Genomic DNA, 26,413 nt, shown 5'->3' with positions numbered 1-26,413 from the left:
CCTGCACCTTCTCTAAAATTACAACTTTTATGACATAAGGCAAGCCATGTTTCACAGTGGAGGGAAAGGAAAAGACCCTACTAGGTCATCTTGATGATTTGAACACCAATCCAGATTTCCCACTAACACACACCTTTAAGTCAAACTGGTTTGGAATAGGACAAGTGACAGCACTTCAACCACTCTGTGTATCTTTTTAGTTCTCAGGGCAGGGCTGTCTCTCTGGCAAATATTGTTCAAATGTTTTGGAGTGGAAGTAGTTAAACCAGTTTTCAGGAGTGGCGGCTTCTGAGACAAGCAGTTAGTTATATATACAACCCAAGAGAGATTTTTTTTTTTTAATAGGAACACGATACCATGCCTACTCCACTTGTTTCCAGAGCTGCTTTATTTTAGTAGTTTCCGTCCTCCATGCCTTCTCCTGCTTTTTAAACACACTCACCCTTCCAGACTATTAGCATTTTGCTCTACATCAGCATTTCTTAGACTGCAAAACATCTATTACATTCTGTGCACACTGCCCAGAGTTTTAAGGAAACAGTGCCAAACGGAGATGCATAAAAGTATTCTGAGATTGTACGGATGATGGAGCCTTTCTGCAGCTAAGCCTTAGATGCTGCAGATCCTGACATCTAAAAATCATTAACAACTACAGTTTAGATTTTGCTCTGCTGTGATGAACCAGACCTGTTTGAAGTCATTTGGGTCTAATCCAACAAGTGAGATCACAGGAACTGTTGCCCACAGATTTTTTTCTTCTTCTTTGGCAATCAGAAGTCCCTGAAACAAATCTGGTCTACGTCCATTTTCTTATTTGTTTCTGACATATTTGTGCGTCACAAGTTATAGCATCAGGAAAGACTCTGGGTGTGGCCTCAGGGTTTGGCCCTGAAAAAGCTCGGTGCTGGCACGGGCTGTATTCCCGTGGCTGCACCGCCATCTCACGGCCCGTGTCAGAAACACTTCCCCGCTTCTGCTCCGCAGCTAAATAAAACAGATCTCTATCTAAACAGAATTAACAGAAGCATTTCACGATCACTTTCGTGCTTTATTTTCACAGGCAGGAAATCAACCCCAAAATAAAATTCTGTATGAATTCCCAAACTTCTGTTCAAATCCAGCAGCATAATCTCCAGAAACTAAGCAGAGTCCCACCAATGTCACCAGTATTCACACGATCAGATCCGCATGAAGTATCAGTGCTCATCTGCAAACTACTGAATACACAGCCAATTCCAAAGGTTTTAGATACAGTCTGATTCTGAAGGAAGGTGACACTTTTTTAAAGTAGTTATATACATATAACCTCAAACTAAATAGATCAAATGTGAAATCTGCAGCTGACCTAGCAGTAAAACATCACAGAATTCACTGCAGATACATTGTAACATACATAAAACCTCAAAAGTTAAAATATTCAGTGTAAAGTATATATAATCAATGCCAGTTGATTTTGAAAGTTACTTTACAGCTGAAGATTTTTAAAAAATATAATACTCTTTAAAAATAATTTAGGAAGCCCTTGTTGCACCTGAAACATTACTAGTCTTCAATATGCAATCATAAATTTCCAAATCATAAATTCCATAAATGAGATTACAAAATGCCGTATACCTAGGAACGACTTCTGGCCGGAGATGCCTACTACAAAATCTCAGCAACTAAAAGCCTTTCAGCAGCAGGCTCCACAACAGGAAATATAAGATATCCAACTAAAACATAAGGTGGAGACTTGGGAACCAGACTGTAATTACTCTGTCTTGAGTTTTTTTGGAACAGCTGTACTAACACCTGAACTCTTATTAAAAAGTACTACAGGATGTTTAACAGCAGCAAGCAGCCAGAACCTGATTTAAAACAGTATTCAGAGGCAGTACTTCCAGGAATCCAAACTTGGTACACTTGGGAACTGATCTGTAACCACGAGAAGGGAAATGTTATTTATTGACTTAACAACACTCTTTAAAGACAAGTGGGGAAACCTGAGATAGAAAGGCTGGACAGCTGACTATTTAGCTAGAAAGCTCAGGTCATGGCATCAGGATAGCCAAGTCATGCAGAGATCAGCCTGGGTTTGACAACTGAAGATGTTCCTAAAGCCCTAAGTAGATCCATAAGCTGCACTGGATGCCATGCGGACCCAGAGCTAGCAGTAATAGTTAAGGATAGGTAAGCACATTGTTAAAAATGCCAGACATATACTAAGTATTCCTTAGCAGTAAATCCAAGTTCTCAGTGACCTCTGTTATCAGGAAGGGATTAGTGAATCTGTGAAACTTTATACATGACACAGAAAAAACCTGTACCTTTCTTGGACAACAGAACAGTTGCGGAACAGCGAGGAATATCCACACAACAGCTAGAATATCCACTCAGATTGATCTGGGTCACTCACTAGCTTTCACTGAACACCAACTAAATCTTCACCCTATCACCTACAGAGAGACATCCACACGTCTTAAACTTCAATATGAATCCCATCCCATATGACCCATAATACCCTTGTATTTCAGGGCATAAGCTCACTTGTAACAAAGAGAATCAAAGAGTTTCAAATCAGGAAATTTCTTTTCCTTTATTCTGCAAAGTTTCCTGCTGGTGTCATTAATCCAATGGTATGACATGCTATCAGAAAAATAACAGTCTGTGAGACAACCCACTAGACAGACATAGTGTAATAGTGTGAATATTGCAATACTTATTTAATATACTCTGCATATGATAGCCTTATCCAAGTCAGATGCTGTGTAGGCACATGCTACAGAAATAATGCATGTTGTTTTGTCATTATATTCAACATAGAATTTTAAAATTAAAGTATAGCAGGTGTGAACAATAGAGGAAAAGAAGTCTGAAAGTAAACAACGTAAGTTTCTATGTGTGGGGCTTGGGGTTGCTATTTTATTCCCAGAGGATAAGCACTGTAAGAATAGCCAGATTTTTCTGGACCCCAAAGCCTGCAATTTTTTTATATAAAATATACTGGTTTTATTCTCCTCTATTTTAATTTTCAATGCAACTAGTTTAATGTCAGAAGGAACCATTCAGTCTGACCTCGTTTTACCTCAAGTTTGATTATTCTAGTATTCAGGTGCTGCAGAAATCTGCGTTATTATAATGCATCTTCCAAAAAGGCAACCATTCCTGATGCTAAAACATGAAGTAATAGTGAAATCCCCACTCCCATTTTTTTATTTGTTCAAGTGATCAAGAGCCTCACTGATAAAAGATGATATGCCAAAGAAAATTTGCCTGGCTTCATTTTCTATTAGCTGGTTCATACTATGCCTTTCTCCACTAGATTGAAAAACCTTTTAAAACCTGTAACAGCACTCACAGACTGTAATCAATAGATTAATTGGTTCATCTGATCCAATTTAAACAGTAACAGATGGGACTTCTGCAGTCGTCCACTGTGGAGCTTTCTTCCCCAGCTTCATCCACAAACTCTGTCATCAGTTTATATTAGAAACACCCTGGGTGAGTGTCGATTGCATAAAAATCAATCCACCTTTCTTTGACAGACTTTACGTACATTTCTGTTTTTCATCGGGATTTTCTACAATGACAAGCCTTTACAAAAATCTGTTGCATCAGTAAATCTACCTTCTTAACCAAATCTGTAATAGTCTTAAAGAATCTAATGATCAGTGGAATCCCAGATCACCTTTGTCATTGTTTTTCTCATGCCAGATGACATGTCTATAGTCTCCCTTGTTACCTCACTTACTATTTTCTGTTAAGGACATTCATCTTCTGATGGCCTTCTGAAATCTCCCCACACTGAGATTCCTTAACCACCTAGAGCCATCATCCCTAGTAAACATTTCCATCTCTGCCACATAATTCCTCATGTTACTGGGCTCTGCCACCACTGGTCTGTCTTAAGTTTCTAGCAAACCTTAAAAATTCTTTCATACTTTTATTAACCGCCAAGTTTTACTTGGGATCTTTACATTTCCTACAAATATGAAAGAGTTCAGACTTTATATTGATATCTATCTCCTAGTTCCTCTTTTTTCCACTTATTAAATGCAGTGTTTCTTAAATACTGTTTCCTCTTTCAATTAATAATTCCACTTCTGTCCAAATGCTTCCCAAAAGGGCACTTTGCTAAATGTACCAAAAGCATACTGCAGTACTTTCTACCTTGATTTGTCTCCTGTAACAGTGAACAAAGAAAGATATTCTAGAGTGATGAGCATTATCCCTGCCTCTGGATATTCTTCATGCCACTGAAGCATTTAGAGCTCTATTAAGAACCCCAAACACTCTATGCTAAAACCCTAAATTTTACAAAATTAATAGCAGGAAAAATGTGATGTAAATATGATAAAGACAACCTAGGAAAGGTTGTACCCTGGTAGATCTAACATGAAGGCCAGTGTCCAGTCTTCAGCAGCAACAGTTCAACACCTAGAAAACTCCATCAGTCAGGGCAGTCAGCAGTGATGCTGTCTCAGCTCAAGCCTCAGGGCTTTCTAGGTAACAATTTTTAATGGAGTATACCTCTGTGAATTTGTCCAGACATTTTTTGATCCCACCTAAGTTTTCAGTATTCACAATACCTGCCAGTGCTTTCTCTACAATTCAGTTATTCTGTTTTAATTATTTTGAAATTGCTCTTTACCTCTGACTTATAGCTATGTATTAGAAGAGACAGTGAACAAAATGTTCCCTGTTTACTTTCTCCTTGTTACTCATTAGTTGAGAGACATACCCACCCTGTCATATGTTTTCCAGGCTCATTAAACTTCTGTAGTAGTACTGAGTGGCTAAAATTTAGAATACCATCAACTACAGTCTACTAAGATTTCACATCACTTGTCTGTTTTCTCACAGCTGTTTCATTAGCCCAGATGAAACTATAAGGCATTTTTCTTTCAATTTTAAAATTATTTTTTTCCTTTTCTTGGTTTTGTTTCAGAAGGGAGTGGCACTCATTCAGATCCTGAAAACAGCTGCTGCAGTTCATTCAGCAGGGTCCTCCTGACTTCAGAATTACTCAAGACTTTGCAGAAAGTCCAAGCAAAATTTCACAAATACTTTTCTGCCTGGCAAGTGAGCTGTTGAAGGAACCCACCACTGTCATCAGCCTTTGTTCCCATGTCTGAGCCTCACTTCCCCACTTCCTGAAAAGCACCTATGCAGCTGTGAGTGGGGCTGTGCTGTCAACCAGATCAGTGAACTGGTCTGGGTTAGGCAAAGAAGAACACAGAGATGTTTTTCAATCTGGGTCACTTACCCGGCGTGCTTTATTATAGATCTCAGCCTTTACTACAGCTGCCTCAGCGTGACTGAAAAGCTACTGAACAGCAGTGCAGAGATGGGAAGGAGCAGCTGAGCGCAGAGACAAGGAACAACATAAAACATTTTTCCCATCAAAGACAATAGTTACAAGTCCACACCCACATGAGAATGTGTTCAAAAAATCCAGTCCTGACACTCACTAGAGCATCACCCTCACCTACCTCAGTCTATAGAAATTTATCAAGCATATAACTCATACTGGTAAATATCCCTCCCAAGTAATACAGGATCACATGAGTTTTTCTGCTTTCTACCCCATCATCTCCCTCATTAGGGAACATTAAGCAGTCCTGTTTGTACTTGCTAAATGTCTCTGAACAGCCACTGCAAGCCAAATCAGAAATGCAGTTCCCAAATTACAGGCATTTAAAGCAGGCTGAATAAATCTGACACACAAAGTTTTGAACAGCTAAACCTCCAGCTATTTGTGCAACATATTCTACGGTGTATGAGTAGTGTACAGCTTGAAGGACTGCACTGATAGAACTATTATCGATAGCAACATGCAAACTAGATCATACCAGTTTTGTTATGCAACAGTTCTGCTTGGCTATTGAACCTATTTTGCATAGTTATTTCTTCCCCAGTAACTCCTCAGTTACTGTGAATAGCTGAAGCACCCCTAAAACTAGGAAGAGATTTGTAAAGAGTCTTTGATTTCACACCCCTTGACACCATGACTGTCTGCACGGCAGGGCACAAAAAATTTCTGTATACTCATAAAATAAACATAAATGCATTTCACTTAAAAAAAAAATCTGTATAAGATCTTTCTTTTATACTAATATTAAAACCCTCACTTTTTAAATAACATTGTTATTTTAGAATCAAAACACAGACCTTAGAAAAATAAATTTTTTTTTCTATCTTTCCTTACAAAACCATAAACTACTGAAAATCTTGTGAAGTTTGTATAATATCTTAGGTTTGCCATCAGGGAAGGATTTCTTCATCTCATCATCCATGCTTATTTCTAGTTTTTCTTCACCAAAGTAAACATAACTTTATTCATATCTATCAGAAGAAATAAAATCTCCCTGTGATTTAGCAATATTAATACTCACATTCACTTCCACCTCTATGGACCAGTCTCCTAGTGGAGGGTTCATTGATAACTGAAATTTTTTGGAAACTACGCCCAAATCGCCCTCCTCCATCAACCACTGCTGAATCAGTTTCTTCCGAGGGTCCTAGGAGAAAAGTCAGGCTGCATGTTAAATGCAAGTGATCTTGCTAGCAATACACCAATATTTAGGTAGCAATATATATGACCTTTACTTGTCACAAATTTGGAATGTATGACAAATTTCAATGTATAACTAGGTTCCTGTGGATACTTACTCGGATATATATATTCAGAGACGCTTTGTAAGGTTTGAGATCAGGATAGACAGTGACAATCCGAAACATCACATCTTGTCCCGGTTTATACATAGATTTATCAGTCTGGATGAATACAGAGATGCTCTTTGACATGTACATCAAGCTGGTACGGTTAGAGAAGATGCGCCGGCCATCAGCATGGCCTTCCACCAGTAATTCATAATTCCCAGAAGCACTGTTCAAAGGCAGCTAAAAAGAAAATAGTGATATCCAAATAATATCCAAAATATTCTTAAAGATTTTATTATTCAAAAAAAATTTGACACAAAGACCTGACATATTCCTGAACTTGTCAACTTATGTAAATCCTCAAAAAGAGAAAGATGATTTCAGAGCTTTAAGGGTCATTTCAACAATTACCTGAAAATGTGTTGGCAGAAGCATCTTTTCAACATACCTCCATCTAATTATCAGTAGTAATCAGGTTTTCAACAATGTATCAACGTATTCATATACCATTCATAGACTTACAGACACAAACACGTTGTGCCCTCTCTTTTCATAGTTATTTAGAAATTTCTTGTGTTTGATTTTGGGAGCTAATTTTTTTCTGATCTCATCGTTTTTCAGTAATGAATTTTCCTAAAACAAAAGAACTAAAGAAGCTATATGCAGACAAGATGAACAGAACAATAAAAAGAACCTTGCACTTATTTTAAAAGCTTTAGCTTCGTGTCCTATGTGGTACACAGATCAAATTCAGAATGAAGATTTCATGAGGGTGAGTTACTGTCTTTCAAAAGAAACCTCACTGATTGTGTCTTATTTCAGTTTAATGATTCGTAAGTACAGCACATAATGTGACTCATCTAGAAAGTAAAATAATGATTCTTCCCAAAATATTAAGGAATAAAGGAAGAGACATTTTATATGGTTAACTTATTTAGGATAAACACTGAAGGTTCCTTCAGTGCTGGCAATAAACACAAACAGGTATCACTGGCAAAGAAATCTAGACCTCACAGGTCTCTGACTCTCCAGAGGACAGAGGAAATCTAGAGCTCATAACTCAGATGCATCGGTTCGTTCCCTAAACTTTGGTAGGAAAAATCCCAGCCACAGGAGTTGAAAGGCTCAAAGCAGAGCTGCTGCAACACATGGGAATTTCACCTCAAGCAGAGCCTACACAGACAACGAATGACCCCAGGGACATCCCAGCCCAGATGCTGGCTTCTGTACCTCCATCTGCTTAGGAGTGTCTTTTTGAAGAAGGAATAGGGTTATAACGCAACACACAGCTCATTCCAACACGCAGCCCTGCTAAAAAGCTTAAAAGTCACATGCTTCTGTTTGCAGTTACAACAGTAAATCTGGAGTAAAAACCTCTGAATTCAAGACAACTAAAACAGACAGGCTTGCATTTTTCAGCATAACACATGGAAATGAAGCACTCTTGCACTGGTAATGAAAATTACAGCTGTTAACTCACCAGGCACAGCACTTCAAAAGTATCCTACCAAGCTCTATAATGAAAGGCTGTCATACTGTCAAAACTCATTTTAAGAGCACCCAGCGAGATAACGGAAATTCCCAAAAAAGGAAAAATGTCACAGGGTAACAAATGAGGTAGGTGAACATGTCTGTATTGAATACATTTCCTTCTCTGTGTGTTTATCTATAAAGAGGAATCAACTACCACTTCATCTCTCTCTGCTGAACTTCTGTTTTTAAAAACAAGCCAGGGGGAAAAAAAAAAAATCAGGAAGGGGAAAAATAAACAGGCTCTCTTTCAGACTCAGGAGCAGGCATATGATGACACAGGAAGAAGAGATTCCCCATTTAAAATCTGGACTTATATAACTAAATTTTAGGTGCAAAGCTCCACATTGAAATACATCCTGCATTTTCTTCAACTGCAGGTTTTTGTATACACATTGCCAAGAACATATGATTCATATATTTCAACACTCTCCAACCTCCACACCCAGTATTCTGGAATATATTAAATAGGAGCAACAGCCTTAGCTACTGTATCGGTCAAGTATTACCTCAAAATTAATTCATTTATTAATATTACCATCTATTAAAGGTGTATTCCCTGAAAAGGAGACTGGATTTCCTACAAGAAGCCCAGGAAATATTACAAACATTCAAAATCAAAATGAGGGGAAAAATGAGCTTGTTTTATCTCATCATAGCAGTGAACTGTGCTCTTACAGCACTATTTTAATATACTTGAAAGGATTGTCTTTAATTTCTTCTTTAAAAGACTGTAAATGCCATTTAGAGACATCATATATTTTCCTGTAGCTTTTTCCTATCATGAATAACAACAGATAGCACAGGTTGCTCCCTTGACTTTTATACTTTTTATATTTCGAAGAACTTCCTGCAACATGGTGACAAAACTCTGTTGTACCTTTCTTGATGTAAAAGCCAGCGGCAATTAAGTTTGCATTGCCACGGCAGTGTATTAGGACAGCTGAGGTGCAAAGTAACCCACCTTCTGGTTCACACAACTATGCTAACAGAGACCGTGCTACTACAACACTTCCAGAAGGTCACTGCTACAATAACGGTAACTATTTACCTCAACCCCACCAATTCCTTCACTAAAAGGTAGTTTGTCGACCCAAATATGAGCAAGGCAACTTTTAACAGTAGGTAGTAGGAACTTGCTGTGAAAATATTTTAAGTTAGTCAACACATCCCCCAAGTGAATGGTATTACTATCCCCATTTTGGCACTCCTAATGTAAGAGAGAAAAAGGCCACCTCACGTATTTCTCCTGACCACACCAGCCACCGTCACGAGCACCTCAGACAAGGAAGCTACTGTTTCCTCTGGAAAAGATGACGGCTGAAACCAGAAACTCATTACCCACCTTCTGCTACCAGCCAACTACACTTTAGGCAAAATATAAGCCTACCGTGGCTACACAAATGAAAAAAACATCCTACTATTAAAAAAATGAGTCAGTTTTCATCACTTCAGATAGTGGCAACAAAGGCAAGAATTCACCTTGCCTAGTTGCTTGAATACTTGAAAACCTGGCCAGATTATATTAAGGAACTTGTTAATTTAATCTTTTCGGGGTTTTAAACTGAATTTTCTATGTTTGCTAATTTACCGTTTGTACAGATGCATTTCAACCTAATAGTCTTCATCATGCTGTGCTGCTCATTGTTGTTGATTATCTATCTATCAAACATTTCCAGATTATTTCATCAGATATACAGTTTATTTGAGATCACAATTTAAACCCACTGGATTTAGAGATACACTTACAGATGTTTAAAAAAATAAAGACTTTGGTAAAACTGTTTTCCTGACAAAAATACATAGTTCTTTAGACTGGGTTTCAAGATGAACATCCAGGATTATAAATTCAGGATTCATACTTGACCCACGATTTGATATTATACATTTTTATGTATAGTTAGCTGTTATGTACTTTCACCTAACGTGCATTTCCAAATCCTTAAAGAAGACTATGTATAAACACATTTTTATGTAAAGATTTCTCAGCTATTGCTTTGCACAATTCTTTCAGCTCTAATTAGCCCTCACGCTGTGTCTGAAATAGAGATGTGGGTATCAGCTAGTCAAAGAAACCACAAAGGAAAGTTCTGTGTTCAAGTTTTATGATAGCTTGTGCTGATGCTGAAAATCAGCTCCCAAATCACATAATTACTTGTAACAGGCTGCAGAACACTTGATCTGAAAACTCCTTGGCTTATTGGTCAGTAAATACACTCATCTGAGAATGTGAAAATAGCTAGGATCACATACAAAATACAACATCTCATCAACACTAACTGATGAAAAGTTAGAGTCAACATTTTCTAAGGAAGCAGTAAAGAAATACTTACTACTGGAAGAACAAGAGTCCCAAAGGAATCTGAATAAAAAAGAAGAAATACCACTGTCAGAAACCTTATAAAAACTTATCAAAACATCAACATTATCAAGGTTAATTAGAAGAGCAGTGCTCAGTGCTCCTCCCCCACTGCCTGTAATACCCATCAGACAATCAAATTCCCTTGATGCGGCAACTCTGGAGCTCAGGGCACATGGACCATCCAGCTAACACACATGCAGTGGCTCCCACCAGCTGGCCAGCATGCACAAACTTATGGGTCAGCTGACTGCTGTCAAACATTGTCTGGACATGAAACTAAAAACTATACAGCCTGAAGCAACTGCTGCATTAGTCAGTATTGATATACCATGTTTATACTTCATTCAACATCTCACTCGCTGCATTTATTCCTCCCAAGTCCTGTCAAGGCCACTGTCAGACACCATTAGGCTATGGGATAAGCAGCTCATCTCCACAGACACGTGCAGGAGCACAAAAGAAGCATGACAGGTAAAGAAACTCCACTAAGACAGAGCCTTATTCCAGGGGAGCACTCAGACCATCACACACCCATGACCACAAGCCCAGAAGCACACCAGCAGCAGCAAAACCCAATACCCCAGTCTGAGACAGGATCTCCCCACCATCAGGCTACTAGATTCAGCAACTCCCTAACAATCACTACCATCCCAAATCTTCAAAAAGAACCAGTCAGAGCAGAACAGCCCAGAAAAACTGAAATGCAGTGCTTCACTTAAATAATGGTCTGAGGGGTGCCAACAGTGTCCCAGTTGGGAGCTACCTGAACAGTCTGACACTGCTGTCCTTGAGAATGACTCCCCTCTCAGGTAGCGCTGCACCAAGAACAAAGCATCCCTCTGAGTCTGCAAAGAGGTTGATTCTGCAACTCCTTCACTTAAGAGAAACACAGGATATTTTGCACTAATCTCCTCTGTAGTTTAGAAGGTGGCTACTTTTTGTAGTCTTTTACTCCAAACTAGGCAAGTCCAGAGTCCTTAGCTGCTCTTCATAGGACACTCCTTCCAACCCTGTCACCAGCTTTGTTGCCCTCCTCTGGATGCATTCAAGGACCTTCACATCCTTCTTAAATTGTGGGGCCCAGAACTGCACACAGCACTCAAGGTGAGGTTGCACCAAGGCTGAATACACTGGGATAATTACTTCTCTTGACTGGCTGGTTTTGCTGTGTGTGATGCACCCCAGGATGTGGTTTGCCCTCTTGGCTGCCAGGGCACACTGCTGACTCATATCAACTCATACTTTCTTTTGCTGATTCCATTCAGTTAGACCTTTTTATATGTTCTAAAAAGCAATGGGTTTATACCTATCTTTTACTCATTTGTTTCATGGAGTAAGAAAAAAAAAAAAGAATTTAATTGATGTCCTTCTGGATCCTGGACATAAAAGCATTCCAAGATGAAGCAATCACTTGGTCTTTGAACTCCAATAAATTTTAATTTTTATAGTCAAAGAATTCTTTCTTTTTACAGTGGCAAACAAAAGGAAGTCTTGATGGACTCAACACAGGTTGTCCTGGCTGCTGTCAGAGCTCTAAAGGAAAAATCCTGTCCAGTATGTACCATCTATTCAAATTATAACCTCGGTTAAACCAAATGACTCACATGCCACAAATTAAGTTTGTGGGTAGTACACTCCAGTACTTCATTCTGGTATTCAAAAGCTCAATGGGGATGGGTGGCATCGGCCCCTAAGCAACACACTTCTTTCCACAACATGTTTATGCTACCGTTAAAACCACAATTTTTTTCCAATCATCCCTCTCTCCACTCAAAGAGCAGCCCATGCACGCAGTTGTTGATTCTCAGCAACCCCACTGGCCTTTGAGGTTTTCCAGACAGGAGTCTCAGGCAAAATACACACTTCTTTTCTCGGTAGCCAGCAGAGAGGGCACCCTGCCCCACTGCATGGTAGCAGGGAGCCCCACACTTGGCCAAGCTTGCTTGGCACACAGAGCTACACAGGACAACTGCCAGCTACAGGAGAGGAATTACACGGTCCTGCAGAGTACCCAGCTCACAGGCAATGTAAACCCCTCTCCACTCACTGATGTATTTATTTCCAACATCTACCCAAACAACTCCATGCCCAAACAATCGCACTAAAACAGACATCATTTTAGCTAAAGGAAACCTGTCTTCCTAACGCAGGAGAGACAGTTACTGTTAATAGGAAGAATTCTTTTTTTAAGGGATTATGATATTTCACTGATAAAGGAGGCTGGATGTAGGGTAACTAGCACAACAAAGATGGTATAAAGCTATCTACTGAAATTTTATACTAAAACCCTAACCCTTCTCTAGTTCCCATCCCTCTGTGAAATAAGGCTGTGCTAAAGCTGGGTTTTATACAACCACAACCCATGAGACTATGTGAGAGCGGGATGTGACACACTATGTCACCAGAAAAAAATACTTTTGTCACTGCTGATAATCAGTTATTAACAAGGAACAGAAACTCAGTTTTATTTACCACACACATCTGAGTGGATATGCACATGGTAAGTATTGCCACACTAGTTTTAATCTATCCAACACAGCTAATTATAGCAACGACTATAGCAGTGACTTCAGTACGCTGGGAGACACCAAGCACAAATCTGATATTCAAACCATAGCCCACACCACAGGGTTTCTATTTCCATCTTTACCCACGTCAATGCAAACACACTAGTACACAGCACCACAAGGGCAGAGTGCTGGAGGGGACTGCTACACATTGCCCTGTGCAGCGTATAACAGCTCTCAAAGCACCCTTTCACATTACTGGGCAGGTACTTTGCAGCTTTCTCATCAAGGTGGTGCCTGCTTGCCTCCACCTATTTTGAGAATCACAGAACCATAGAATACCAGGTTGGAAGGGGCCTCAGGGATCATCTGGTCCAACCTTTCTTGGCAAAAGCAAAAGCATGGTCTAGACAAGATGGCCATGCTAGAAAAACTAGCATGCAAAAGTCAGAAATCTTAAAGCAGAAATCCTAGGTTTCTTCCATGTTCCCAGGACTGGAAGACCTAACAGTAGGTCTAAACCAGATTACAGCCATGATGCAGAGGGGGAAGCAGTTGGGGAGGAGAGTGATTTAAATCACAGTCACTTCTCCTTTGTGCAACTCAGAAAGCATTTACCTTCTGAAGTGGTGTTAGGGAGCTACAGCATCCCTGGCTGCCTTGATAAAGCCCAGAGCGCTGTCTCATTCCCAGCCAGTGAAAATCATAAAAGAGGCTCTGGGGCATGAGGTAATCTTCCAATTCATGGCACTACGTAATTATTTTGTTAGGAGCTGAGCAGCCTGGGCAGATCCGAAACTCTTTGGCATTGCAGTGAATTTCCCTGCCGTGCAAGATTTTCCCATGTTCTCAGAGACTACCAAGCTGCAATAAATCCCCTGGAGTTCTGCTCAGCTACACCCTGGGATGGCTTAGGATATGCTCAAGCAAGAGCTGTAGACAAAATATTTCCTTTATGCTAAAGCTGAATTGCTGAGATTCACCACATTTTTCTGTCCACTTGATGAATTAAAGTTATATTTAATTGTACAGCAATCTCAAGTTTAGAGTTAACCATGGTCCAAGAGCTAGCACGTGGCACTGCTCTGCGGGAAGCTCTGCTATCATGCAGCTGGACACTTTTACCCACGTGCAGTGTGTAATGCTTCCATGTGATTTACACATGTCATCAGCCGAGTCCACTGTCCCCAAAAAATACAGCAGTTGTCACCCTCTTTCGGTACATCCCTGCAAGGGATCCCTTCAGTTATTAAATACAGCACTCAACGATTACAGGTAACTAACTCCAGGCAGTAGAAGTAGGTTTAGAAAGATGCCCAGAACAGCTCCGCCACCTACACCATGTGTCACAGACCACTAAATGCTTCCTCCTGACTCATCACATCTGCTCTCTGCAGCAGCAGACTAACCAGCATGACTGCAGTGGGCCATGGAGGGGAAAGACCAGGCAAGAGCACGTGTCCCTGCTACTGCAAGGGATTAGTTAAAGAAAACTCCCAGCTGGGAGCCATGCCCTAGCTGCAGGAGGAGGCAGGAAAAATTCAGTGGACCATTCCAGACTAATCTTGAGGAAAGTTAAAAAACAACCAACCAAAAAAAGACCCCACAGAGGTCACATGATCCTTCAAGGAAAAATAACCTTCCTTGTCATTCACAAAATCATTTCTCTCACAGAATTCCTGAAGCTCGTACTGTATTCATTCAATAAATACTGCATTGAGGAAATATATGGAAATACTGTGGAAACAAACACCACATTGTCCTGCCTCCTTTTCCTCAGAGTCCTTGGCATTTAGACTGTCCAGCAGAAGACGAACGAAAGGCAGCGTAGTAGTGATATGTCACCAGTATAGTTGGCAGTGGGCAATTAAGTCAACTTTTTAATGTATCTTGCCATCATGCCATCTTTTTGGAGGTCTAATAGTCTTGTTATCACCAAAACAAATAGGAAAAAAAGCCACAGAGCCAAACACATGCATGTTTTTTTAGACTTCCGGAGAGCTGTACAAACGATGGCATCTTACATTCTTCCCATTGCATGGGCCTGACCCAAACCCAAAAACTTATGCTACCCTTTCTTGAGCTGACACCACCAGCACTAGGACCAGATGTAATTGTTTCAGCTTCCACTCCCCAAAAAGGACAGAAGTCCCAGAAAAACAACTATATGGCTTGGCACAGTGAACTAGAGCTTGTGAGAATATAAATCAGTACAGCAGCACTCCAGCCTCTCTAACATTACACAAACACAGGTCTTGACTCTGTATTCTAGCTGTATTGCTACAGATTTTCTTATTTAACCTTTTCTACCTACGTCCTCATTCCTTCTTAAGTCCTGTGTGAGAGCAGAAAAATAAAACTGGAATCACTTCAGGCTGATTTACTGAAATGATGACACGTCTTTCTTCTGGCAGCTGTGTTCACATATCCATGCTTAGGAAATGTTTACAGAAAAACATTTTCTTTGCAGTGGTAAATGGAATTTTTTCGACTGCAGAGACTATTTCAAAAACTCACATCAGAGAAAGATAATGGTCTTCAATGTCCTTCCAGATTTTTCTTCCTATCCAAAATATATATTAATTTTGTGTTTAAAAAAGAAAAAAAGAAAAGAAAGAAAGCATAAATACCAAGACCTAAACTGTCCAGGGAGTAAAAAAAACATTATTTCTTCATAAAAGAAAGCCTGCAAATCTGTCAAGTTCACAGGTTTCTTTAAATATGTTATACTCCTCATCTATTATGCTAAAATTAGCACCCAAATTAGCACTGGTTAGTTATGCAAGTAGCCCAAAATATATAGTGTGAGCCACTGCTGTTAAGTTATGGCTAAATTTTGGCCAGGCAACAGAAGGGGCAATACAGCACTCAAACGCATGCAAAAGGGATTGCTAGTGGATACCCATATACAGGCTGACATCCAAAGCCAAATGAAGCCAAGAGACCTGTAGTAAAGGGGTGTACACTTGCTTCACAAAGCTTCCTAAACCCTTCCTGCCTGCCAGCACTATGTACGCTTCCCTGCACATCCACTCATTACCCTACTCCCTGTTTCCACCACCCCTTATCCTTTTTAGTCCTTTTTGCAATTTTGGAGGCTAAAAGCACTCAGAAATTATAAAGGGAGAGAGAGAGGCAGGGTAGCAGCGCTGCCTATGGAGAAAGGGGTAAAGGGACAGGAGGAATAATCTGAACTGGACCAGAATTTATCACCTGGGGTCCTGTCAACAGGGCACTGCAGCTCTAGAGGACAGGGGAAAAGCAACATGCATAGACATTTTTTCAATTAAAGCCATGTTTAACCAAACTCTGCTACTGTTAGCAAGTTCTAGCTTCAGCATGCAATGCAGAGCATAGGGATATTTTCCTGACAACTAGGACAATTAATGACAAAAAACCTTCTCCAGCTAAATCCAAACATTTTTACCCAATCTGCTTTTACTCCACAATCCGAAGAGTGGTGGAAACCCAACCATAGAAAGCACAACTAGAAACACTCATGGCCAGGACAGAATAGATACAGATTTACCAGAAGGTATGAAGAGAAGGGGTGCTGTCCTTCCTCTCCTCTGTACCCTCACCATGGCATTCCCTGTGCCTTTCTAATTCACATGGCAGAGGAGTCATAGCACCTCCCTGCTTGTCCCTTTTACCAGTTCAGCCCTTCTTCTCTCACCAATACTGCCAGATCCACCACTGAGAAAAACCACCTTCTCCTACTCCCTCAAACAGCCCGACGCTGCTGACAATGAGTGACCCTTTCCTTGCCCTGATGCATCCACAATTCCCCACAAGCAAGCATCAAGTTTCCTGAAGACTGGCCCTTCTAATTTCTTTTTAGACTTAGGTCATAATTCAGAGATTTAATTCTCCACTCAATCTTCTAAAGTAAAACAACCAAATCTATGGATTATACTATTATTATCACTCAGCTGAGTGGTCAGAGAGCCACCAGTTGCAAGAATGGAATACTTAAAACAATCTGTGGTTTATCTGAGAAACAGCATGCTGTGTAGGAAAACAAAACTGCTTCATATTCTAAAACTAAATCATCTCTTTAATTAGAGACCTTCCAACAGCTATCCAGCAGCTACCATCCCAGAGGCTCTTTTCAACTCTTTCAGGAGACCAGCCTCTGAGAGCCATCCATGGACTTTTTGTCATGCGCATGACATTATCACTGCCTACCACACCCAAACAACCATATTCCCATGAATCATATATTTAGAGCTGTTAGCAAGACAAGTTTTGAATACTACAGAGAAAACATTCTTGATGTCAGATCCAGTCTATGAAACTAAGCAGACAACTCAGAATAATCTCAGACTTAAGTGTTTTACACAATTAAATGGGAAATTAACTTCACTTAGTTTTCCCTTGGTGACTATACACAAACTCAGAGGCATCTGCACATCATGCTTTCAAGGCACTATTAGCCATCATTATTATCCATTCTGATGTCCATGAAATAAACACAAAGCCACTATTACTGCAATTTAAAGAAGTTGCAGGTTTTATTCCAACTTAAAACATAGAGAAATCATACTAGGACAAAATTTGGCTCTAAACCTGGCCATGCCAGCAATTTAGTGGTATTAATACAACCCTCATAGCATCAATTGCTGCAACTGGAGCAAAATTCCAAAGTTAAGTCACCTCCCAAATTCATTCACTGCAAATAAAACATTCAGGAACTATTTAAGTTTCCTCTTACAGGGAGTGAAAAAAGGTTTCATGTTGTTTTTCTTCCATTTTCTGGAATGCATTCCAAGTCTGGATGACAAAGCCACATAACTTTTCTGAGATCACAAAATTATTTAGATATATAAAAATATTACCAGAGACTTCTTTCATCACTAAATAAAGGCAATATAAATCCCTACCATACAAAATAGGCACCTGGACCTCACAGCTGCACCTCCAGGAAGCTGGAGAAGTGGGGAAGGGGTCTGTCACTCTGGCCATATTTTCTGTACACATACTTATTTGGACTGCAGTGAATCCAGCTGAACCATCATCATCTCTTGCCATGTGCTATTCAGCCTCTGCACACAGGATCTCAACTCTGCCTTCACAAACATGTAGTTAGAGATAGCAGAGAATTTCCCAGCTGCTTCCTGCCTCTGCAGGTACTTCTATAATCTTCAACACTTCAGCTTGGATGTCCTTCTAATTAGGAGACCACTAAGGACATCACCCTAGACCCATCTAGAGATCTACTGCTAGCTCCCACCCCTTTCTCTTTAAAGCTACCTTTCATGTACCTGAAGGGTAATATCCATGTGCATAGCACACTTCTCCTAATACTTTTCCCCAATTCCTCCCATCTTTCTTCAAACGCTTCCCAGAATGTAGAAGAGTATCCCAGGATTAAACTAAAAGTCTGTTTAGCTCAAGGTCCTGCCTCCAGCAATGGTCAAGGACAGACATCTGAACAGCATAAAACCAGGACAAGTACGCAGTGACCCTTCCTTGGGTGCTTTTCCTAACTTATGCAATCAGGTTTGGGGTTTGAAAAGCAGAAATTAATGTCTTTATACTGGACCAGCCCTAGATGGACTTTTGTCTCATGACTTTGTGCAATCACATTTTCCTTCCACAACACCTGGGACATGGAGTTCCACAATTTATTTCCACATCATGTGAAGGCCCACCTTCTGTCTGGTTTGAACTTGTCTCCTGAGAGATCTCCAATCTTTCCCTCTCTTCACCCTGGAACTTCTCCAGCTGGTTCACAGCCTCCATGAGGAGTGCCCCAAATTAGGCACAGCATTCCCCAGGTTGCCTAATTAGAGCTGTGAAGATTACTAGAATACTTTCTCATGGCTTACAGAAAACATTTCTGTGTATACATTTGAGTACAGACTTTGCCTTTTCTTTTTTTTTTTTTTTTTGAGCACCACAATATTATTTACAAGCTTTCAGCTTTTGATACCTTTAAACCATTACCTTCCCCCTACACACACAGCCTTTTCTGCAGGACTGCTGTTTTGCCATGTTCCCCATCCAGTAAAAGCACGCTCCTTTATTCCTCAACAGGAGCAGAACTATGCAGTTGTCCTAGTGAATCACACTCCAGTTTTTCCCCCAATCATTTCCCATATTGCCAAAATTAGTTCAAAATTTAATTCATCCTCCCAGCATCCTTGCCACCCTTTCACTAATCTAATAAACATTCACCCTTTTCCATCCATGTCAGTCATACTGAACAATACAGTTTCAGGGCAACCCATTTCCAGTTTGAAAGTGAAACACTTAAGACCTACTTTGTGAATATTATTTTCCATTCAGCCACAAATGTATTCCATGCTGTCCCCGTTTCTCCAGCAGTCTTGTCAGAGTGCCATGCCAGACTATCAAAAGCCTTTTAATAAAGTCAAAATATAACAATACTCTGCTTCTTCACCTACAACCCCCGCCAGCCCATAGTGGAACACATTTTATTTGCAGGTTTTCAATCTTACAGAACCCCTCTCTTCACACATGCTCTCAAAACTTCACTAGCCGTTTTTAAATTATTTCAATCAGTTCCCTAAATATTCTACAGGCAATTTTATCAGGCCTAAACATCTATCCTACCAAAGTACTCTTTAACCTCTTCCTCCTCTTTTGCTGCCTTAATTCTTAACCCTTTTCCATGGCAGTTAGCTGATCCTCTTAGTGAAGACTGAACACTTACTGCCTCTCAGCATCACTGACTAATGCCCTTTTCATCAGAGTGAGTATCAAGCCACATCCTTTGCTAGCTTTCTTGTTATCAATATGATACTTAAAAATCCTGCCTTATTATCCTTCACATTCTTTCCTACCCATGGTTTGGCCTTTCCAGTTTTGTCCTTTCTTACCCATCCTACTCCTTTTAAGTTCAAACTCTGTAATCTGACCTCATTTTCAGTTTGTTTTTCTTTTTTATTTTGTTTTTTGGCCAGTGATAAGACTGTGTTTAGTTACTTTATTTCTCACTCTTCTACTATGTTAGGGCAATGTGTACTTCTCCCTTTAATGTGAGTCCCTCAAGAGCTTTCCCCCTTCGATTACCTTTCTTCTTGTTTCTGATAGCATTTCACCTCCAAATTCCTGTTATTTGCATCACCTTTTTTCCCCAATTCACAGCCTTTACTTTGTTTTTACCTCTTCTTCCTTTCCTAAAGATGTAAAGCCCCTCCACTTTACAGTAGCAACAGGGAACCCCACACTGGCATATGTAATATTCCCTCTTCTGTAAGAGTTGCCCCACTGCTACCGTTTCTGCTATGAGTGAATTATTCCACCCTTCTCAAGGTACTGTGAAACAATATTGTAGCGCTCAATCTGCCACACTTTCCCTGGATGGATATGGTGAAGAACATGGTGACAAGAATGACTTCACATACGAACACATAAGCCTTAAGCCACAGAAGGACTCTCCCTCAAACAGCACCCAATCAATAAGATAAAGCTGAAGTACTGGATGGGATTTCTACTTCCATTTTTCTGCAAACTCCTTAATGGGCCTGTTAGCAGGATGGATTCAACAAGAGGCACAGAAACCTTTCTTTGTCTTCTTCTGTGTATTCTAGCAATACGAAAGCCTGTAAGCGAACACCCTCTTCTCTACTCGCTCCCTTGTCTCTGGAACCAGCCCCAATACCTCCTTCCCAAAACTTTTCCCTCATTCTGATTTTGCACAGGTTAGCTGCATGTGTTGACTATCTGATAACTCATTTTTCATGAGGCACAGTTACACATACATTTGGAGGCGGAGGTTACAGAAGCAAAGTCATGGGACTCCCGCTCTCCTGCTGTCTGGCTTTTTAAGTATTGATGCAGAATTAGGCAGAAAGGAGCTGTCCCACTAAACTGCCAGCAACATCCTTTATCCCATAGATTTTCAGCACAGGTTTTTATGGTCACCAATGAGTCAGTCATTTTATTCCGAAATAAGGTACAGAGGCAACTCAAGATGAACAAAAGGGACTGGCATACCTGGGCCATTCATTCCCATTTAGCTATTACTTTACAACTTACTATTCCCAGTGTTTTTCACTGTTTCACACACTAAGTGGTCAGAACCATACTATTAAGTATGCAAAACATGCCTGCTGGTAAAAGCAGATTTTCCATTGCCTATATGGGCGATCACTACATGTCTGAGCTTGACAGACATTCTCACAAACACTATCACGTTTCATAAATCCTAGCTGAGTAATTAATGCTCTAGCTCAGTAACCTCTGTTAACAAGTACATTTACTTTTCTCTAGAAGTACAGAAAAGCAGTGCAAATTAATTAACGCATACAAGTAATTTATAGGGAACTCAAACTATGCATGCTACTGTAAACCAGATTCTCCAGTTCACAAAGTAGTTCTCACTCACTGTTCCTTAAATACATTATGCTGTACCTTAAATACCAGAAGCTCTAACTAAATTTTATTCTTAAGAATTAAAAACATTCATGCAGTTGGGTAAATGATGACACCTCATCACACATGAAAGTTTTTCTTAAAACTAATTTGTTTTTTCAACTTACACGCTACTTACTCTTTCCAAATCATTCTAGCACCAAGGAAAAGAGACTTTTCAGAAGCTCTCGCAATTAGGGTATAAGGTTTCTCATACACTAACACATCGCAATGTCTGGGTAGCAAACCCTGTAAGACAACACTTCTTGCCAGTTCAAACTACATCTTTATTGATCAATGACTGGATAAATACGTATGACAAGAGTCACTCTTCACTGCAATCACTGAAAACCTATCCATTCATGCATAAAATTTCACTTGCTGTCTGTTATTCCCACCATTTTTTTTTTTTGTTGACCTAGAAAACATAACAGCTCAAATTGCACATAAGCCATTGTAATCTTCTGCAGTCATTTTCAATCAGGGTGAGGATCTTTCTGATACTGCATCTCCACAGAAAATGTGTCAAGGCTTGATACAGTGCACAGAAACTGCTTTAGTTAGTGCTTTGTGTTTTTCTGGACTCCACTGCAGACAATGGAAACCTATTCTCTCCTGGCGACACACAGACTGGGGTTTTTTTGTTGTACCTGCTCACACAAAGTTTACCTGTAGCAGCAACATCCTGCCTGCAGACATTCAGTTGGTCTGTTTTCACTACATTTAATCTAATTAACTTAATTTCTGTATCAAAACATTGGTCTTAAACAACTTCCCTTGCTAGAGTACATTTGGATTCTGGAATATCAAGACAAGCTCAAAATATGAGCACTTCTTTAAATGTGTGTGCATGCACACTTTCTCCCTCACTCCAGAGAATACTAGCCACTTAATAATAAATATATTTCTTTCCCTTTGTTATATGAAAAGCTCGATAAAGATGTGAACCAATCTCAACTGCTAAAGCCTTTCTCTAATGGACAATTTCCCAAGAATCACTCAGATATGAAAATTCCACTTCCAGTAACATTAAAACAGTGAATGTTTTATCAACGATCAGAGGGTAAGCACTCTATTTCTTATATAAAGCAAGAGTTATATTACATAAAGAAAAAATAACTTTGCCTTTAATTTAGATGAGTACAGGTACCATACTAAGCTACTGCTGAAGAACCAGAGCACATCCTTAAATTTAAGCAACTGCAGATGCACTTTGCCAGACAGGTATGTAGTAGGTCTTATGCTTAGGTACTTGGCTGAACTCGGCCTGCAAGATTAAACAGCACTAACAAAAATGGTGTCCTCAGCCTGTCTTCCATCCCCAGCATCCCATTCCCAACTCTGCGCCCATCTCAGTTCCATCAGCACAAATTTTTGCACACCAAACCAGGGAACCTATCCGCCTAAAAAAGTATTCAACAAAATAAAAACATTGGTTTTAAGTCAGATCAGTTTCTCAAAACAGTTACTCTCCTGCTTTTGCTGTCACCATGCAAGGAAAAATATAGAGCATAATTGAGCCAGCTCAGGCAACAAGTGCCACTGAATTTGCAGCCTAACAAAGGTAGATCAGTTCCAGCTTTCTGGATATTCAGCACAGTCGACAACTTTAGCTACAGCTTACCTCCCGTAATACTTATTTTGCATAGACACACAGCAGTGAAAGTCATCAGATTCATGTGCACCACAGTAACAGTGATACCACTGTATTAACCACTCTGTAACCTAATGGGCCCAAGTAACAGATAAAGCAATGTTTTCTGGGCAGTAATATATGCAGCCATGACGTAATTTAAAGATTTTGTGTGCCTGGAGATATGTTTGGGTTTTTTCCTTGAACTGCAACAGCTGGTCTAATAAAACCTCCCCCAGTCTTCCTTCAGACACATGCTTAGTCTAACACGGCTACAATATCACTACATGTATTATCTTAAGGTTGTTTTGTTCTTCAGTGAAGAATTTGAAAAATTTATTCTGACAAACTTCTTTTTCTCTGAGTAACTCCATTCACATCTGATTCACTCCTATAGCACCTTCGGATACACACATTCAACACTACATCCTGTTACAGAGCATTTCCCTTGCTCCTGGCCCATAACAGATTTGCTTATATATCTGTTCACAGAGAACAAGTGACTAACGAATTATATAACTTAACTTTAAAGAATGGATGGCCACGTACCATATATTAAGTTTTTTGCAAGAGGAAGTACACTGCATACTCAGCACCTTTTTTTTTTCTTTCTGTTCCATTTATCAAGTAAAAAAGCACAAAAGATTCAAATATATATTTAAAAGTCAGGAAAAAGTTTAAAAATTAACAATAAATCCATGCACTTCAAACAATGCAGTATAGCATTTCTCCTTTTTCCTCAGTATATCCAGTCTGAGACAGTGTCACACCTATTCCTGATCATCCATCACTCTCTCTGACTTCAGTAACCCCCATTGTCAAGCACTGTTCTGTGTGCTGTACAGATAGATTTCCACATATTTTCACATGCTTGGAATTACTAGTTGCTTGTCTGCTTTAAATGTTGAAAAGGACAACAACAAACAGGCTGAAACTCATGCAAGGCTCACTGAACTTTATGTTAAGCAGAACAGAAGCAGGAAATAAAAGCCAGTATAGTTAAGAGGAAGAAAAGGAGAAGACAGTTTTTTTCTTTTAAAAACAATACATCAGTTGGTTTGCTTTTGGTTTTGTATCAAAATACTGTCAAGAAAGGTTTGATGAGGAATTGTGAAGTTAAAAAGGCAAGCTTACTACTAATAGCATAACAAATGCATCAAAGTTTTCTCCACAGCATAAGAATGTTCCTTTATCCACTGCTGAATCCTCTGCTATGTCTAGTCCAATAGGCTTGGTCTGTACTTTTGAACAAGCCAAATCTAAATATGGCATGTAGTGTGTTATGCAGACTTACAATTAAGGACTGTAGGCATGACAGCCAGTCTGGTTTACTTGCATGCAGATTTTAGGTGCTAACAAATCTGCCCTCCTAAAGTAACTGCCTTAGGCATACATCACCACAACTATTAGTGTTAGATTTGGTCACTAATAGAGCAGGTGTATAAACTTTATTTAAATCAGAAATGAACACTTTTTTTTTTTTTTAATTAGCTATAGCACTACAGGAAATTTGCCTCAGATTTATGCTTTTACACTGGCTGCTGGATGACATATACCTGATAACAACATAAAATTAGAGTGGATAAACAATACCCAACCTGAAGTAAAACCTGCTAATACATAGTTCTGGACAACTTTTTCAGAATATTTGAAATAGCAAGAAGACCTGTGATCAGATATGCTTTTCTGCATCATGGGGCCATTAATTTTTTATCTGGTCAAATGCACTCCATCACACTCAAAGCCTCAGTCTCCCCTAAAGGTTGTGAAGAGAGGTGGGCTTTCATGAAGGCTTTGAACTGAAAATATGATGCTTCCAATGAAGGCATCTGCATTAACAATAAGAAATTCATAGAAAAACTAATTGACCTCAACAAGAAGAAAGCGCATTAGAACAGGGTAGATTTTTCTAGGACCTCATACTGCCCCCAGACTCTACTTTTGACAAATACAAAGCTAGAGTTTGGGTGTCATTTATATTGCTTCATACTAAGAGCAGTTTGAAAGCTAGATTAACCAGACAAAATATTTTCTTTCCTGTGAGGGCCTTTAAAAAAAGGAACACTGACCAGGATATCACAGTTCTTCAGCTACTCAGAAATGCCACCACATCCTCTACTGCTGCCCAGGGGGCATACATTATTAAATCAGCCTGCTCTAAGGTGCACTTATATTCAGTCCCCAACCTGTCTTACAATTCATTTCTTAATTCTCAGAACCTTCTGTTTCTGCAAATACACAGAGCTTCCATGTAATGGTGTCTGACATGGTCACCTCCACTTTCCTATTGTCCTCAGGTACCCTCTTTCTTAGGGCATAAGAAGCAGCCAGCTCCAGATGCTGTCTTACCTTTTGTTCCACCCTTACCATTACCCCGCTTGCTTCCACCTTGCGCCTTAAGCCTAGCAATGAACACCTCTTCCTCTACTACTTCTTCTTTATGGCCCCACTACATTGACCAGAGTGCTTCCCTGCTCCTCAGAAACCCCACAACCATCACACTCTGCTACTACCTGATTACTGTCAGAGTTTACAATGAGTTAGCACACCCATGCAACCACTCATTTATCCAGCGCAGCTGCCCACCTGCACGCAGAGCCAGCAGAGTACAAGATTGTTTTCCCGTAAGTGATCCCTACTTGGTAAACTAAAGTTCCTACTTTAGTACTGTTTAGAAGCCGTGGTATTTTGGGAACAACCAAGTATTTGTGGCAGAATGCAAATCTAAATCCTTCCAGGCCAACTTTATTCTCTTACCTTTCTCAAAGACCATTTCCCCTCTCAAGATTGTCTCGTTATCTCTGATCACTTCTCCCCTTACAGTGACCTGGGCTGGGCTGTCCGGCAGCAGAGTTACCCCAACAGTCACGTTTGCTCCAGGCCTGATGTTCCAGGGAACTGCCACCAGGAACGTAGGCCTGGAAAACCCAAAGGGGCAGAGGGAGAAAGGGCAGGGAGTGAAACACAATCCCCCAGAAAGTAACAGCGTCCACACTCCGCGGCGGGGGCTGGAGGGATGATGCTCGCTCGCCCGGCGCCACCGAGCGCGCCCAGGCTGTGCAGGACGGGGAGGGGGCAGCGCTCCCTGCCCGCCGCACGCACGGACGGACGGACGGACGGACGGACAGGCTCCCAGTCCCGGCTCTGCCGCCGTGGGCTGGGCTATCATCTCCTGCTCGGGGAGGGAAGCTCTCCGCTGATCCAAATATTGCCGCTGCGGCGGGAAGAAGGAGTCAAAATAGCTGAGCAGCCCGTCACCACGAGCCCGGCGAGCTTTTGTGCTCGGCAGGTGCAGGAATTAAACAAAACCAGGCCCCGCCGCCGCGCTGGCGATGCTGCCGCAGCTCCCCGCAGCCG

The 26,413-nt window shown here is 40.3% G+C and overlaps 1 protein-coding gene across 1 annotated transcript in view; it reads right to left on the bottom strand.

Moving 5' to 3' along the window:
• The window catches only part of CD109 (CD109 molecule), a 77,481-nt gene extending 51,256 nt beyond the window's left edge, over window positions 1-26,225 (bottom strand). The window contains exons 1-4 of the mRNA XM_026844076.1: window positions 25,814-26,225; window positions 10,506-10,534; window positions 6,652-6,882; window positions 6,375-6,500 (exon numbers count right to left, since the gene is read on the bottom strand). Of these exons, the coding sequence (XP_026699877.1) occupies window positions 6,375-6,500; window positions 6,652-6,882; window positions 10,506-10,534; window positions 25,814-26,225 (798 nt within the window). The remainder of the gene's footprint in view (window positions 1-6,374; window positions 6,501-6,651; window positions 6,883-10,505; window positions 10,535-25,813) is intronic.
• Window positions 26,226-26,413: the final 188 nt, after the last annotated feature.

This window comes from Athene cunicularia (assembly GCF_003259725.1).
Source record: "Athene cunicularia isolate RWA chromosome 3 unlocalized genomic scaffold, athCun1 chr3_part1, whole genome shotgun sequence".
Classification (NCBI taxonomy): domain Eukaryota; kingdom Metazoa; phylum Chordata; class Aves; order Strigiformes; family Strigidae; genus Athene; species Athene cunicularia.
The sequence above is the reverse complement of the archived record's forward strand: the minus strand, read 5'-3'. Positions and strand labels throughout refer to the sequence as shown.